Source organism: Nipponia nippon, unplaced genomic scaffold (assembly GCF_047370975.1).
Source record: "Nipponia nippon isolate SJK-2023a ecotype South Korea unplaced genomic scaffold, ASM4737097v1 scaffold_9, whole genome shotgun sequence".
NCBI classification, from domain to species: Eukaryota; Metazoa; Chordata; class Aves; order Pelecaniformes; family Threskiornithidae; genus Nipponia; species Nipponia nippon.
This window is the reverse complement of record NW_028262413.1, coordinates 30,283,248-30,297,865: the sequence shown is the minus strand read 5'-3', so window position 1 is coordinate 30,297,865 and position 14,618 is coordinate 30,283,248. Positions and strand designations below refer to the sequence as shown.

General features: G+C 35.4%; 1 protein-coding gene across 4 annotated transcripts in view; it reads right to left on the bottom strand.

Annotated features, from left to right (window-relative positions):
- Window positions 1-14,618, bottom strand: part of VPS13C (vacuolar protein sorting 13 homolog C) — a 101,594-nt gene that overhangs the window by 45,447 nt on the left and 41,529 nt on the right. For all 4 annotated transcript variants that reach the window (XM_087743245.1, XM_087743247.1, XM_087743246.1 and 1 more), the window contains 15 exons: window positions 14,213-14,517; window positions 13,744-13,891; window positions 12,801-12,909; window positions 12,223-12,356; window positions 10,014-10,170; window positions 9,185-9,264; window positions 8,271-8,330; window positions 6,940-7,105; window positions 5,787-5,903; window positions 5,133-5,236; window positions 4,508-4,675; window positions 3,767-4,071; window positions 3,230-3,374; window positions 1,918-2,074; window positions 927-1,057 (listed from right to left, as the gene is read on the bottom strand). In XM_087743245.1, the coding sequence (XP_087599371.1) occupies window positions 927-1,057; window positions 1,918-2,074; window positions 3,230-3,374; window positions 3,767-4,071; window positions 4,508-4,675; window positions 5,133-5,236; window positions 5,787-5,903; window positions 6,940-7,105; window positions 8,271-8,330; window positions 9,185-9,264; window positions 10,014-10,170; window positions 12,223-12,356; window positions 12,801-12,909; window positions 13,744-13,891; window positions 14,213-14,517 (2,286 nt within the window). The remainder of the gene's footprint in view (window positions 1-926; window positions 1,058-1,917; window positions 2,075-3,229; window positions 3,375-3,766; window positions 4,072-4,507; window positions 4,676-5,132; window positions 5,237-5,786; window positions 5,904-6,939; window positions 7,106-8,270; window positions 8,331-9,184; window positions 9,265-10,013; window positions 10,171-12,222; window positions 12,357-12,800; window positions 12,910-13,743; window positions 13,892-14,212; window positions 14,518-14,618) is intronic.

Here is a 14,618-nt window from a genome sequence, read left to right as displayed (position 1 = left end):
ACAAATTAGTCCAAGAAACTCACTAAGAAAACAGAAAAAACAAGTTCGGTTGTAGTAATGTTGTTTCTTTACCACATTTCTAGCAGTTGTTCAGAATGCATGACCGAAGGATAATCCATCTCAACTCTGAACCTCCTACAGAGGATCCCTTTGCTCCCATCACACTGACTCATTTACAACCAAGACCTCAGCAATAAGCGGAAAGGATATGAAGAAGGAATGAAGTAAAATCCCATTACAGTATGTTTCTTCCCACGATGCTCATTTCACAAGAACTTTTTAAAATTACACACCCCTCATACAAAAAGCACCACAAATTCCTGCATTATAGTTATTTTAAATGCAAAGCTACCTCATGTTCACTATATACAAGACTTACTTATAAAGCAAGAACCTTCACATCTGGACATATTAAGTCGTAAAAACAAGGCAACGTTGCACATCTTTCTCTTCTGTTTTCACCACAGGAAGGATGTTCATTATTGCTTACACTCAGCGATGTGTAAGAGGGAAGTATGGGCCATGTACACCTTGGATCAGCCTACTAACTATGTAGGCACCATCCATAGAATTAGCATCATCTATGTTAGCAATTCCTGCTTTTCAAATTTTCATTTTTATTTTGGATAACTGGAATCAAGGCTTGAATGACCAAACCAAATGGTGGGTTGTTTTGGCTGGTTGGTTTTGTTTGGCTTTTTTTTAGCGTGATTTTTAGAAATGCACTTACGTCCTTCAAATTAAGGACATTTTCTCCCCATAAAACCTCAAAAGTTCCAGGATAACTTGCATAAACTCCATAAGGCAAGCATTACAAAGCCAACACAACCAATGAAACTCTTTGTTTTACTACTATCCTGAGTTCTGTCCATGTGAGAAGCTTAAGTTCCCCACCCCGTCTCTATGGTAAAAGCTTTGTCACAAACCTGATTCTTGTCACTATTGTAGAGAGTTACTGAAAGTGACTCAAAATTAAAGTCAAATTTAAGCGTTGTATAACATTCCGCAGAAGACTGAACTGTAGAAACATTTTTTTGTCCAAAAACAAGAAGAGGACCTGTCAGTGAAAAGAAAATATTTTTACATTTCTTTAGAACACTGGGTGTGGGCGCGGTTTTCTGGGTTTGGGGTTGAGTTTTGTTGGGGTTGGTTTTGTTTTGTTTTTTAAATTAAGATCAGAAAGTCACAAAAAGAGGAAAAGCTCTAAATCCAGACGACTACTCAGAAAAATAAGCGCTTTTATTTACTCAATACCAAGTTGTTCTAGTCAATGCCTGCTAAAATTACCTAGCACAGAGTGGTTTAAGAACCTTAAAAAAGCCGTTATTAATTTACTGCAGTTCTTCATTCGTTTTAATGAACTACAGGAAATACCAAGACTGCTCAAGGAGTTTGCACTACTCTGCCTTCCAGTTTCTTCTCATAGCATAGCAATTCAACTATTGGTTGAACAGTAATTTTTTGACATTGAGAATGTTATATTTTGGACAAAAAAAAATATTTTGGCAAAGTGTTAACAATATTTCATTCGAGACATATACTGTTTACATTTACACAGTTTTAATACTAATAATATCCTCAATTGCTATAATTGTGCATTAACATTCTGGGGTAGTTGGTTTGGCTTTTTTCTTTTTTAAGCCACCTGCAACTTATAAGTCATTGATATAGACTGAAGAATACCATCCTATAAAAGGTGAATCACAAAAAACATGCTACAAAAACTTTTGACCATCAACAGCTCACACTCCATGTATGTGCACACATTCCTATTTATAACTTTTCATGTACACAATACATGTGTAACAATTAAGAAAAAGAATTTATTTACATACATTTAAGTGCTTGAGATAAATATTATGTTTGAATTTGCAAATAGCCCTCTGCCTAAACATTCAGCTTTTGAACAGAACGTACCCTCACAGAAATCAGATTCATTTGGAACTTTCCCTTTTTTAACTATCTGTGTATCTTCAACGTTCTCTTGCACAGTATGTGGCTGGGAAGAAGCCCCTCCAAGGTTTTCAAGTAAAATTTTCATGACAACAGTTAGATCATCTTCACTGAGTGCAATCTGTAAAGTGATAAACCCACAACTTCATTTCTCGTGACAGTATTTCCTTCCAACACAGAACCTTATCTTTATCAATAGTATGCAAATGTTGAGAAGAAACAACATGATGCTTTCGCCATAAATAAGCTGTCTAGTCAAAACGATCCTGGCCAAAACACCCTAAATAGTTTGCCCATTTTTCCTAAAATGTAATTTGTTACTTGTTATGAACAGGAGTTACAACAAGAACTAACACTCCACATGACAAACACTTTCTAGTCTTGTAAAGGCTCTTCGCCTGCTAAAAATACGAGTAATTGATCATAAGCACTTCTTAACAATTCAGTAATCCAGAAACATAACCAGATAACATTAAAGCCAAGATTTACATTGTATACACTAAAGCAACTGTCATTCAGTAGGCCTTGAAAGAGTTAATGAATCTGAATCCAATTATAACATGATCATGAAAAAATAAGCAGTAATAAGTGACAAAATGCAGTCACTTAGCCCATAATACATAGTGTTGGAATATTTTTTCTACATTTAATTTTTATTACTGGTACTCCCTTCAGTATCTTATTCCTCTGTGCTTTACCAGTGCTACATTTGGCCACAGCACAGATACAGGAATGAAATGGGGCTCATGAACAACTAAAAGGCCCACCAGTCTGATTTTAACCCACTTAAATCGACATGGTTAATGTAGGAAAAGAGAAAGTAAAGCCCTTCCTCTGTAAAGATATCAACAATAATTTTAAACTATTGTATATTACAAGTCCACATCCACCCTTTTAATTTCTAATAAATCTACTAAACACTCAAATAACCTGAATATTACAGATTAAACAATTTAAAATCTTAAACCTAGATTTTAAATGCTAACTCAACAGATTACCTCAATGACTTTACTGGCTGTTGAGTCAAAGGATAGCTCCAATAGACCCCCAGAAAATGAAAATAGGTTTTATTCCATTCGTATGCAGCTACACCGAAACTATTCATTATACAATCTGAAAACTCTAACAGATCTATAAACTGGACAGTCAAGCTGGAAGTCTTTTAACATTCTGTAAAAAATACAAATTGCCATGAGTTTACAAGCTCCTTAACTAGGCTAAGCACTATTCTGAGAATGTATGTAACTTTTGATGTGGCTCTGATTTGCCACATTACCTGCATTGGTTTTAGGTCTCCTTTGATACCAATTGTTGGGGTTTTATGATACCAAGTTGCTGCTAAATTTCTCTGGACCAGTAAAGTCAAACTCACAGGACGCAGAATTTCAGTATCTTGTTGAGAATCTGTGGATATAATGCACCTACAAAAGACAGTGGAAGCAGCAGAGGAAAAATATTTAGTAGTTACAGAACCCCAAATATCATGACACTAATCTACCAGAATTATGGGTATACTTCTTTTTAAATGAATAATAATGTGTGCTTGCATGCACTTATGCCCAGGTATGCAGTTAAGATCAATTCAGTTACTGTCCTATCATTCCCTTCTTTCCAAGAAGTTTTAGAGGTTGTGGCCATGTATCCCTACCTAAAAGCACTCCCAAACTTAGTTTGCGGGGTGGGGGCAGGTTGCTTGGTATTAGTATGCTTTTATCACCTATCATCTTTAAATAAGAGAACAATGCTGCATATGGAACGTGGACCTGTTTTCTTTACAAACACTTTTCAACTCAGAAGAAAACTCCATGTATACCTTGATAATTTCAAATGAGTTAGCTGCACATCCATGTTGTCAATGACTGGAGGAAGAGAAGATTCATCTGAAGACACCAGCTTGAATTCATTCTGAACTCTGATTAAGCCAAGATCAGCTACCAATGCATTATATGAAGTTGAAGATTCAGGAACAACTATAACTGGAGCTTTCAAGTTGACATCCATTAAGAGGCGGAAGCTCTTTTTAGCAAAGTCTTTCATGCTGGAAGCAGCCTTTTCTGCTGCCTGGACAGTGACTGCAGTCAGGGCTTCTTGTGCCGTTTGGAAATTGTTTAGGAAGTTCTATTCATAGATAGTGAAAAAAGTAAGAGTTCTATGAGAGCAACTAAGCCTTGCAACAAAGGCAAGGCCCAGGCAAAATGTAAATTTAAGAATAATAGTATAGCTGTGGCAGAAATGTGAAACCTTTAATTCAACCATGCAAGTATCCAAAGAAAAAAAGGTTAAAATCATGTACAAGCTAAGACATTGCTTACCTATTTAATTTTTAAGATATTATTAAAGTTATCAACTCAATTCATTACTTGTTTTGTTATCCTTCTCCTTATTTATCATTCTTCTATAAAGCAGTGCAACTTAAATGACATTTTTTCAGCAAAATACTTCTATATGCGTGTACATCAGCTCACCATAAGGCACAGGTCACAAAGAGCTGATTACATTTTATTTTATTAAAAAAACTTTTATGTCAAGAAAAGAACTGAAACTAACATCTTACCAAGAGAGACATAAAGAATTTATGTAGGTAAATTATTTGGATGCAGCCCACTTTCAGAGACATTTTACCATCCACCCTTGACATATCAGCATAGGCTTCCCCTGCAGTAGCATCTGGATAAAGTGACATGTGAAATCTAAACACTTCATCTCCCATTATGGAGACAGCCTAGAAGATTAAAGTCCATATAGTTAATACACCCAGGCAGTAATGTCTGATAGAATTATTGCTTAAGTTATCAAATAAGAAGTATTTCCACAAAAAGATCAACTGCAACTTATCAGCAATACTTGGACACATATATGCTAGGCACAAAAGGAAACTGAATCAGCTATTTTATGGTATGTCTCTTCCCACCTGGTTACCTATAGTTCATTTTATATTTAACCCACGCTACTCAGAATTAAAACACATCAGTGAAAACATGATTAAAAAGAATTAAATATTGAATGGAGGCATGTTTTGCTTCCCTGAGATAAAGGAAATTAATCAATGAAATTTTGCTGAATATTTGGTACATTACATCATACTTAGTATTATACAACACAGCAAATAACAGTGCTGTCATTAAATAACTTGAAGAACTAGATCTTTTTGTTTGTTTAGAATCTGTGCAACACATCACCTTTTTATGGACTGTTTTTGGATCAACATTTGTAATGACAATGTCCTCAAGTCTGGAGAACACTTTAATCTTTTTAGTTTTCATAGCTACAGCTGCATCCATTCCTGATTTGAGACAAAAGGAAGAAGATAATAAATGCACTTCAACAAATGACTAAGTAAACACTTTTTTAAAAAAGAGGCATTATTTTTTCCTGAATATAAAGAATAAGAATAGCTTAGCATCCAGCATTCTACTATGTAACAACTAATGCTAAGTCCAAGACAGAAGTCATGACCTTACTACACATGACAAATTTGCCAACATAAATTGACTCCAAGACTAGAGTAAAAATTCTCAACACTATCTAGGACCTATCCATTAAAAAATGGAAGCTTGTGTTATTTATAACATAGTGCCTTCATTTCTTTTAATTTTACTCCACTTAGAAATTAATTGCCTTCTTTTTCCGAGTCAAACACTTTCTTCCCTCACAGGCATTTTGGCTATTAAAATACTTCACTGCAATCATATCGTACAATCAAAATGTATTCAAACGTATGTTACAGAGATGTCTACAGTGCACACACTAGCCTTTCAGAAGTGAATGAATGGAGAGGAATAACATTTTTTCCTACAACCAACTAGTCTAATATTTAAATAAAAACCCCTTACCTTGTATTCTAATGTCTGCAATTCTACAGGTCTGATCACATACCGTAATACTGAATGCACTTAGCTTTGCAGTGAGTTTTAATTCACAGATATCATCATGGGCTGCATTACTAGACACTGGACAGGAAACATAAGAGACATACAAGAACTTCATTATAAGTCAATTTCTTAAAACAAATGTTAGATTATTTGTTTTGTACATATATGAACTATTCGAAAAGCAACCTGCAGTTATTCCCTAAAAGTTACTGCTAATTACTAGTCAAGACGTGAAATAAAATCTTTTATTGACACAGTTTTCTTCTGGCGCAAGAAGAGTCAATGACTAACACAGGCAAACAGCAATCAAGATGATATTTTTTCTCCTCATTAATATCTAGTTTTCATGCAACAGTATGCTGAATACAGTGTAAATTTCATTATTTGAAACAGTATCTCACATGAGAAATGTTCCTTTCTCTATAGAGTAACAAGGCCAACTTAGGCATATTAGATGAAAAAAGTTTCTGCAGCAAAATTGAAGGTGCCTGCAGAACACAAAATGTAACAGCCAGCCACTGTAAACTCAATCCCAATAGAATTAGGATTAGCAAACCTTGAATTTCCCAAACAACACTACAAACACAGAAATCCACCACACAGGACCTGACGAAACATTCTTAAGGAGCTCCGTAAGCTCAAACAAAAACTCAATACTGTTTCCAGGTTACAGATGCCAATTATTAAAACAAGCACAACACGCTTCAGTTCAGAACTTCTCTTTGCTTGCCCAGGGCTCAAGAACGTTTATTTTCTGCAATGTAAGCACTCTTTAGAGCTGTCAGATTGGAAAGCAACAAAGTTGTGACACTGATGCTTTGGAAAGGCTTTGGTACTGTTCACTGCAACATCGTTTATTTGACTTTTATTATCAAAGTCAGACCACTACCTAGGAAAAAGTTATACTGAGTAAGGAGAATTTATAAAATTAAGCAACAGCAAAAATATCTGGCTTTTTTTTAAAATGAGATTATTTTCTCCCTACATACAGTTGTGCACGCCTTGTTTTTCCACCAAATAGACTGCAATGCTGTCACCTGAAATGGTATCCTTTGAAACCAAAGGCTAGATGCTGTTAAGCAACAAAAATATGGCCTTTCTAACACCGCATTACCTGGTCTAAGAGTACTTCCTTTTTCTTGTTCTTTTATTTGAGGCTTGTGGTCTGATACTTTATCAGTACTGGTAGGACCACCTGATGGAACACTGAATGTGAGAAAACTCATGATGGAAAGCAAAGCCTCAGTGTGAAGTACTATATCCAAACACGAAAAGATGACCTAAAATAAGGGCAAGGAGACAAAGTAACATTGTTATTTAGTAGCAGTCTATTGCATAACAACTCAGAGTTACTGTCCCAGAATTGAGAAAAAAGTGTCTTGCTCAATTTCACAAGTATCTCACTCTTCTATCTCCTTCAACTTAACACCACACAAGCTCCAGAACAGATGAGGGAGCTATGGAAGGGAAGTTTAAAACAGCTACAGAGGAACTGTGCCAATCTAAAAATTGATGCTTCATGTGGTTATGTTTTTTCAGTAAGCTCTCTTAGTTCTGCTGCATTTCATTGTGGACTATTGAGCACTTTGGTTGACATCTTTAGAATCATGTATAGAGATATTTTAGTAGGTATAATACAACAAAACAACAAGATCCAAAATTTGCAATCAGAACAGAAAGTATGTGAATAGCAGCTACTCTAGCCAATATTACTCAGCGAAAACTAGCATCAGCTAACCGACTTTTCCTAGCCCAAAGCAACTCTTGGTATAAAGCTGGTTTTACTGACTCCAAAGTAGTCCAGCCCCTTCAAATTCCACATATGGCTGTCAAGAAGCAAGCTCCACCCACCACTACTACTTTAAAGGAAACATTTTAAAAGCAAAGTGACCTGCTTACTTCAGAAGTCACTGAAGCCATGGAAAACTACACATGAATAGTTGCTTTCAGGAGAAGTAAAAAAAGGACTGATTGAACACAAGACCTCTGAGAATGTTTGTTTGACATTTCACCTCACATCTTGATTTCACTGTTAAAAACTTTCAAGCTCTGAAACACAAGGCCTCCGTTTCACACGCTGCTAAGTATATCACTCCAGAAATAAAACACTTCCTACAGGCCTCAGTTACAAAGATGTCCTTATAAATTTTAACTAGGTAAAAATGTACAGCTTCTAGTTAAAAAAAAAATTAATACACTAAATACTTCTGTAAAAAAAAAAAATCATCTTTTTTCCTCACAGATTTCTCTTTGAAGTAGTTAAATATAAAGCAGTAAGCTTTAATGATGAGAGAGTCAGGGTTTTGGTTTGTGGTTTGTTTTTGGTTTTTTGTTGGTTTTTTTTTTCCTTATTCAGTGAGAAGAGAAAAAGTGGGCAACTAACAAGTTTACACAGCTGTTACTATCTGAGAAGCTTAAAGAAAATTAAATGCATCCAGTACTTACATTGATGTTTTGCTTGGTGCTTCCATAAGTAGTAACAAAATCTGGTCCATCAGCATCAGCCTAAAGGAAGAAAAAAAGCGCAAGGACACAGACAGTCTCTATTGAATTAATCAAATTCATTAACTGAATTAATTGAATTTACCACACACACACATAAGGATTATTGTCATTGCAAAAGAAAACAAAGGAAGGTGATGAAGCCTGAGGAAACATGTTCTCACAATCAAGGCCACCAGAACGGGGTACTCTCAATGCTCTGCTCAGTGACATTTTACAGCACATATTTTCTTAAAGTTCAACCGGCCAGTTACAAAATTTTCTCCTACCTAGGACCTATTTAAACTGGATCAATTTATGCTTAGTACTTTGCCAGAACAAATTAACTTGTTTTTCTCTACAAAAATAATGTCACTATAGATAAGAGTATGAGTAGCCCACTGGTTCTACAACCTGTCAGATTCCCAAGTATTCCTGCAGTTTTTGAAGGGCACTTTTTTTTTTGCTTAAATAAAAGCTCAAGAGCTCTAGCTACCAACAAATAACTCCTCAAATGCTAGTTTTACCACCTGTAGAGAGCCACCTATCACTTAGGCAGGCAAAGACTATCTCACCTATTAAGTTTCACAAAGGTACTAATCTGTACTGCTCACAAAGAAGAAAGCATACAAACATTTGGCTTCACCAGTGATTTCAGTAATTGTGTTGACTCATGAAGCAAGCACTATATGGAAGCAGTAGAGAGTGAAATGAAATGGTAAGTTGAAAAAACAGGTATTTGGTGAAAGAAAACCTAGATAAGTTTTAGATACAAATCCTACATGTTTTAAAACAAGCAAAAAAAACATTCTAACACAGGTTAAGTATGGAAGCCTTATTTTACTCCCCAAATAATCCTAGTTAAAAGGTATTGAAACCTTAATGTATTCCATTTTCAGAAGATGTTCATTTGTCTCACTTGAAGAATTAATAATGCAAAGAGGATCTCCTTTTGAGTCTGCAAATAAAGAAATAAAACTGTAAAAGTATTTCCACTCACAAGCTTTACTCCACCTATCGAATGCTTCCATGCTAATTCTCAATTACATACTAATTATATACTATTCTTGCTGAAATAGTGAAGGTACACATCTCTCTTCACTGAGAAGCTGCAGATTAAGCATTACCTTGTGAAATGCTGTATTCACTTTTTTTAAACTAAACTAGTCAAAATTAACTTATCTTGGTCCTGAAAGAAGATTCAAAATTGGAAAGTTATTTGCATTCCTATACTTAGTTTTGTATTTCTGTCTTTAGGTTTTTATATTCAAAACCATACTTTTCTACTTTGAACACGTGGCTATTTCAGTTATTACTTCAAAATCACTTCGAATTGTTACCTGACCAATCAAGGAAGCACGCTGGATTTCCAGTGCTGCCAGAACTGGTCATAAAGCACAGATTCAGAAGCTCAAAGCACTCTGAACAGATAGAATACTTCTCAGGAATGACCATTCCTACTCAAAGGAGGCAAGTAACTCTAACTCAAGCTAACTCCAGCAACAGGAGTAAAACTTGATATCAGGTAAAACAGATTAATTGAATCTAAAGTACACAGGACAGTGTCATTAAGAGAATTTGTCATGTAACCTCCTGCCCTTTTTTTCCCCTGCCGATTATTATTACTTTTGACCATGCTATCCTCTTGCTACAAAAGCTGATTGCACACACTGTACTGACTGTATACCAGTTTTCTGGAAGACTTACCATTTATTTCAATGCATTTCATAATAATTTTTTTCAGATATGCTGCTGCAGTCAATTCATGATTTCTAATTTTGGTTTCGGTTCCAAGCTGTAGCACAGTTAGAATATGTAATGCATATCTCTCCTTCTGAACCTGCTTCATCAAGGTTATTACAACCTTGAATATGGAAAGGGAAATAAGTTCACTGTTTCAGTAAAGCTGTCCAGATATTACGGCATGCAGTTATAACTGGGCATTATCTCCTCAGCTAAGCTTCAAAAGTAGTATTAGTCTAGACATTTTGCCTTTTTACAGAGAGAACCTACAACACCAGTTTGTTAAATATTTTCCCCCCTCCCCACTCTGTTCCTCTTGGCCAAGCAACCAATCACTTAACTCCTTCAACAACAAAACAAAAATCCCAATTCTATTAATTTGGCTAGAATTTAATTTTGTTGGCCTAGCAGTATATCTTTGCCTTGTCAAGCTATGCTTTAGTTTCGTAATCAGACACTACTCAGTGCTACATACAGAGCTTGAATACGGGAAAAACAGTTACTACAAATCCTACTGCTTGGAAGGAAGGGCAGTAGAGAACAGACAGCAACGTGAATCAATCTTTGAATATCTGATGCTATGCAAATAATAATTAAGGACACAAATGCTTCAACATTACAATTACAATTGTAATTACAAATACAATAAGATTTTAAGCATTACACTGATTAGAACGTTGAAAATGAGAAAGAACTTGTGTTTCTAAACGTAGCTGAAAATTAAGGTAGAAGAACTAGAAACAGTTGTTAATGAACAATGTTCATTTCAATGCAATTATTTAATGAGGCAATTATCTTCCATTCTTGGGAACTAAAAATACTCCCTCAACCTAACTATTTACCACAGAAGGAATTTAAAGAATTCAAGTTTGTCAATACTTTGTCTGCATCATTATGTGGCATATTCTTTGTACACTAACAAATTAGCATTTTATCATTAATCACCCAACATATACAGTCTACACACAATGCGGACACTACCTTAGTAAAAATTTCCATGTGAAGCATGTGTAAAAGTGTATTAAAGAAGACAGAATTGTTAATAAGATACACTAAATATGACAGTATGGAGCACTACAGGCTAGCCTGTAATATGCCCAAGTCCTACCATTAAAAAAAAAATTCTTCACAGCCAAGACAGCAATTCTGAAAGTTAGAAGCTGCCAAGGTACTAGCGATATGTGTTGGATAACTACATGCTATTGTTGGCAGGTACCTCATCAGCCAATTGCAACTGTAATTCTGCAAAAACTGTGAAAATTCAAAATCTGGGATAGTATCAACTTGTTACCTGTCTACACTGCAGCTGCAGGACAAATATTTCTAATAGCCTTAAGACTAAGTTTGCTTATATGATTTCATATCACTCACACAGCATATGTTTCCCTGGTGGCTGGGAATAGGAGGAAGTGTGTAGTCTTTGAATGCAACTCTCACTTGGCAATAGAATAGTTTTGAGTTTGAAGGTGGTTTTTTTCCTGTCTAAAAAATAGGAACCTAGATTTTGTATGGACAAAAACATCCACAGAGATTTAGTGAAACAAAAATTACACACCAAAAAAAAAACCCAACCGCAAACCAACAAACCCCACAGTTACTTAAAGTAACCTGCATACCTAAGCCGTTTGGTCTGACTCTTGAAAAAATGCTGAGGCGATGCTGAGCTCTTCATATTTAAGTATCACAGACATCTTCAGAGAAAAAACATGCTTGGACGATTTCTTACACATGGGTATCTCCAGTAATTGATTGCTTGTGCATTTTTCCAGTACTTCACCTACAACCTAACCTTCAGACTTTGTATCTCTAAGGGAAAAATACTAGTTCTAGCTTAACTATTTTGGCTGGTTTGTTACTAAGAGAATCATATGCAGCATTATGAAGGATTAAGGCTAGGTGAGTGTGGAACATCTAGAAGTCTGGTTTTCCCTGTTAGATGTATTGTGTATGTTAAATATTCTATAAATACAATCTCACATAATATAGACAAAAGAAAACAGCCAAAGAAACAGCTGAAGAATCTGAGTTCTGAGGGGTTTTTTGTTTGTTTTCTTTTTGTTGGTATGTACCGTCTTCGTTAAACAGTTAGAATGGACTTTATAGCCCACTACTTCTAAGAAACAGACTAGAGTACCAGATTCAGTAACAATAAATTTTAGAGATGGATACATACCTCTTTGATTTCAAAATTAAGTAGCATATTGACTACATCTTCATTTAATGTTCTTTTTCTCTTTTCAGACAGCATTCCTTCTGCAACACTCTTATCCTGCGTCAAAACCAATTTCTCTGTTTCTTTGGTTTTACCTGAAGTATTCAATAAATTGGTTAACTTTGAAATTGCCACCATTTGTTTAGCTCAAGAAACATATCCAATTGTTCTATTCATTTAGATGGCTTACATTCACCTAAGATAAGTTAATAACATTTCCAGAAGCAGAGCCTTTAACTTCAGAGCAGGCAAAGGAAATAAAAACATCTCCTGGCAACAAGGCAACTCTGACATCTCAATACCTTGCTAGTTCCATGACAATTTAGCTAACACATTTACCAAATTTTGTCTTGTAATGTTGCCACTTTTTGGAAGTATTAAAGTATGAACACTGTCCTTGCAAAATAAAAAAGAAAATAGTTTAGCACTAACACATCATACTCTCAGATATAAGCTTGCTTTCCAGACAATAAATACTTTTCATTATTCCTGAAAGCTAACACACTTAGTATTCATGACAAACAAATTCCATCGCTGACCTTCCTTTTGCAGTACTGATTTTGCATGAGTTTGTTTTTCTTCTGCTTCACCAAGGTTTTCCGTCAACACTTTGAGAAAGACATTCAAATCCTCTTGACTTAATACAACCTACAAAATTGCAGATCACAGTTCTCAGGAAAAACACATTGTTCTTTAAACTTATCACTAGCTAGCAAAGCAGAACAATGTTTCCTGGCAAGAAGAGTGCTTATTCACAGGTATTTTGTCAGCAGCATCATCCCTTAAATAACACAATGAAATTCTTTTAACCACTTATTGTTAAAGGATTAGGAGATTAAAGAAGGTTGTGACTTCTAAAGCTGTATCAATATATAATGCAGCCTTTATTTAGTGTATCTATGCTTTTAATATTTTCCTGTAAATGACATGCTACTTCATGATATTTTCATTCCAGTTTCACCTAAGATGTACCTGGTATTTTCTTTCACAGTATATAAATTGCCACAAAAAAACAACGATCTTGAGGTCACTCAAGGGAGATAGGAAGTTATGAAGCTGGAGTTACTAAGGCAAATATTTGCATAAATTTAAATTCCTCTCAAGAAGATTCCATTTAAAAAAAAAAAAAAAAGGGCACTGAAAAAAGACTCACTCAGAGAACTGGTCACAAAAACATTTGATTTAAGTAGGTCCTGCCTTATGGCAGGGAATAAACAAGACTCCTTGACATCCCTTTCAGTTTTCTCTTTTCTTTCTCTCAGTTTAATAAATGTACACAGTAGTTTGGGTGTTTTATATGACACTTTCAAACCTCTACATTCACACAGATAGGTTAAACCCTGTTGACATCGCTGAAACTCACTCCACAGCTCCTAAAAATTTGCACCTTGTTGCACCTTTGTGTCCAGAAATAACATAAAGGTTAGTCTTACATTAGTTATTATCCCAAGTTTCTCACCACCACCTTTTCACAAAACTTACATTCATTGTATCCAGATACCCCGTGATCTCCAATATCGGTAATTTGTGAAACCAAGCTGCAGATAGATTTCGTTTCACAGACAGGCTTAAATTAATAGGGTGAAGTATCTCAATGTCGGGATGTGACAAACCTGTCTCCATAGTGGTCCTTAAAACAAAGGGGGGAGGGGGGTGGAGAACAAAAACAAACACATATTCGGGAAGTTAGAAGTTAAGTCATATGTTACATTTTTGAAGTAACATCTTAAAATCTCAAATGTAATAACTCTTTAGGATTAAACAACTTCCTGAGCAGAACAGTATCTCATTTCAATACTGATGTATTTGACCTTAAGATAACAGGTTAGTATTTTAACACCAAATATTTGACACTGTCACCAACCACGGCTTCTAAGCAAGTACATTAATATCCTATAGAGTATTAATATTACCAATTAGCTAAGGCATTACTTAGTAAAGTGCACTTTACCTAGACAGTTTCAGCTTTGTCAGCTGCACATCCATTTTGTCGATGACTGGAGGGAGCGAACTGCCTTCCGGAGACACCAAGCTAAACTGGTTCTGAACCTTAATCAGGCCAAGATCTATTACTATAGCATTGGGGGAAACTGAGGATTGAGGAATGATTATAACTGGTGCTTTCAAGTGAATATCCATTGCAAGTCGAAAACTCCTTTGAGCCAGGTCTTTCACACTGGTAGCAGCCTTTTCTGCAGCTTGGACTGTAGCAGCACTCAGTGCTTCCTTAGCTGTCTGAAAGTTGTTCAAGAAGGTCTAGAATAAGCAGTTGAAGAGAAAGGAGAAATGTCTGTGAACAGTTTTTTAACCTAAATTAGTCTCTCATTTTACAACATCAACCACAACTAACATCAACC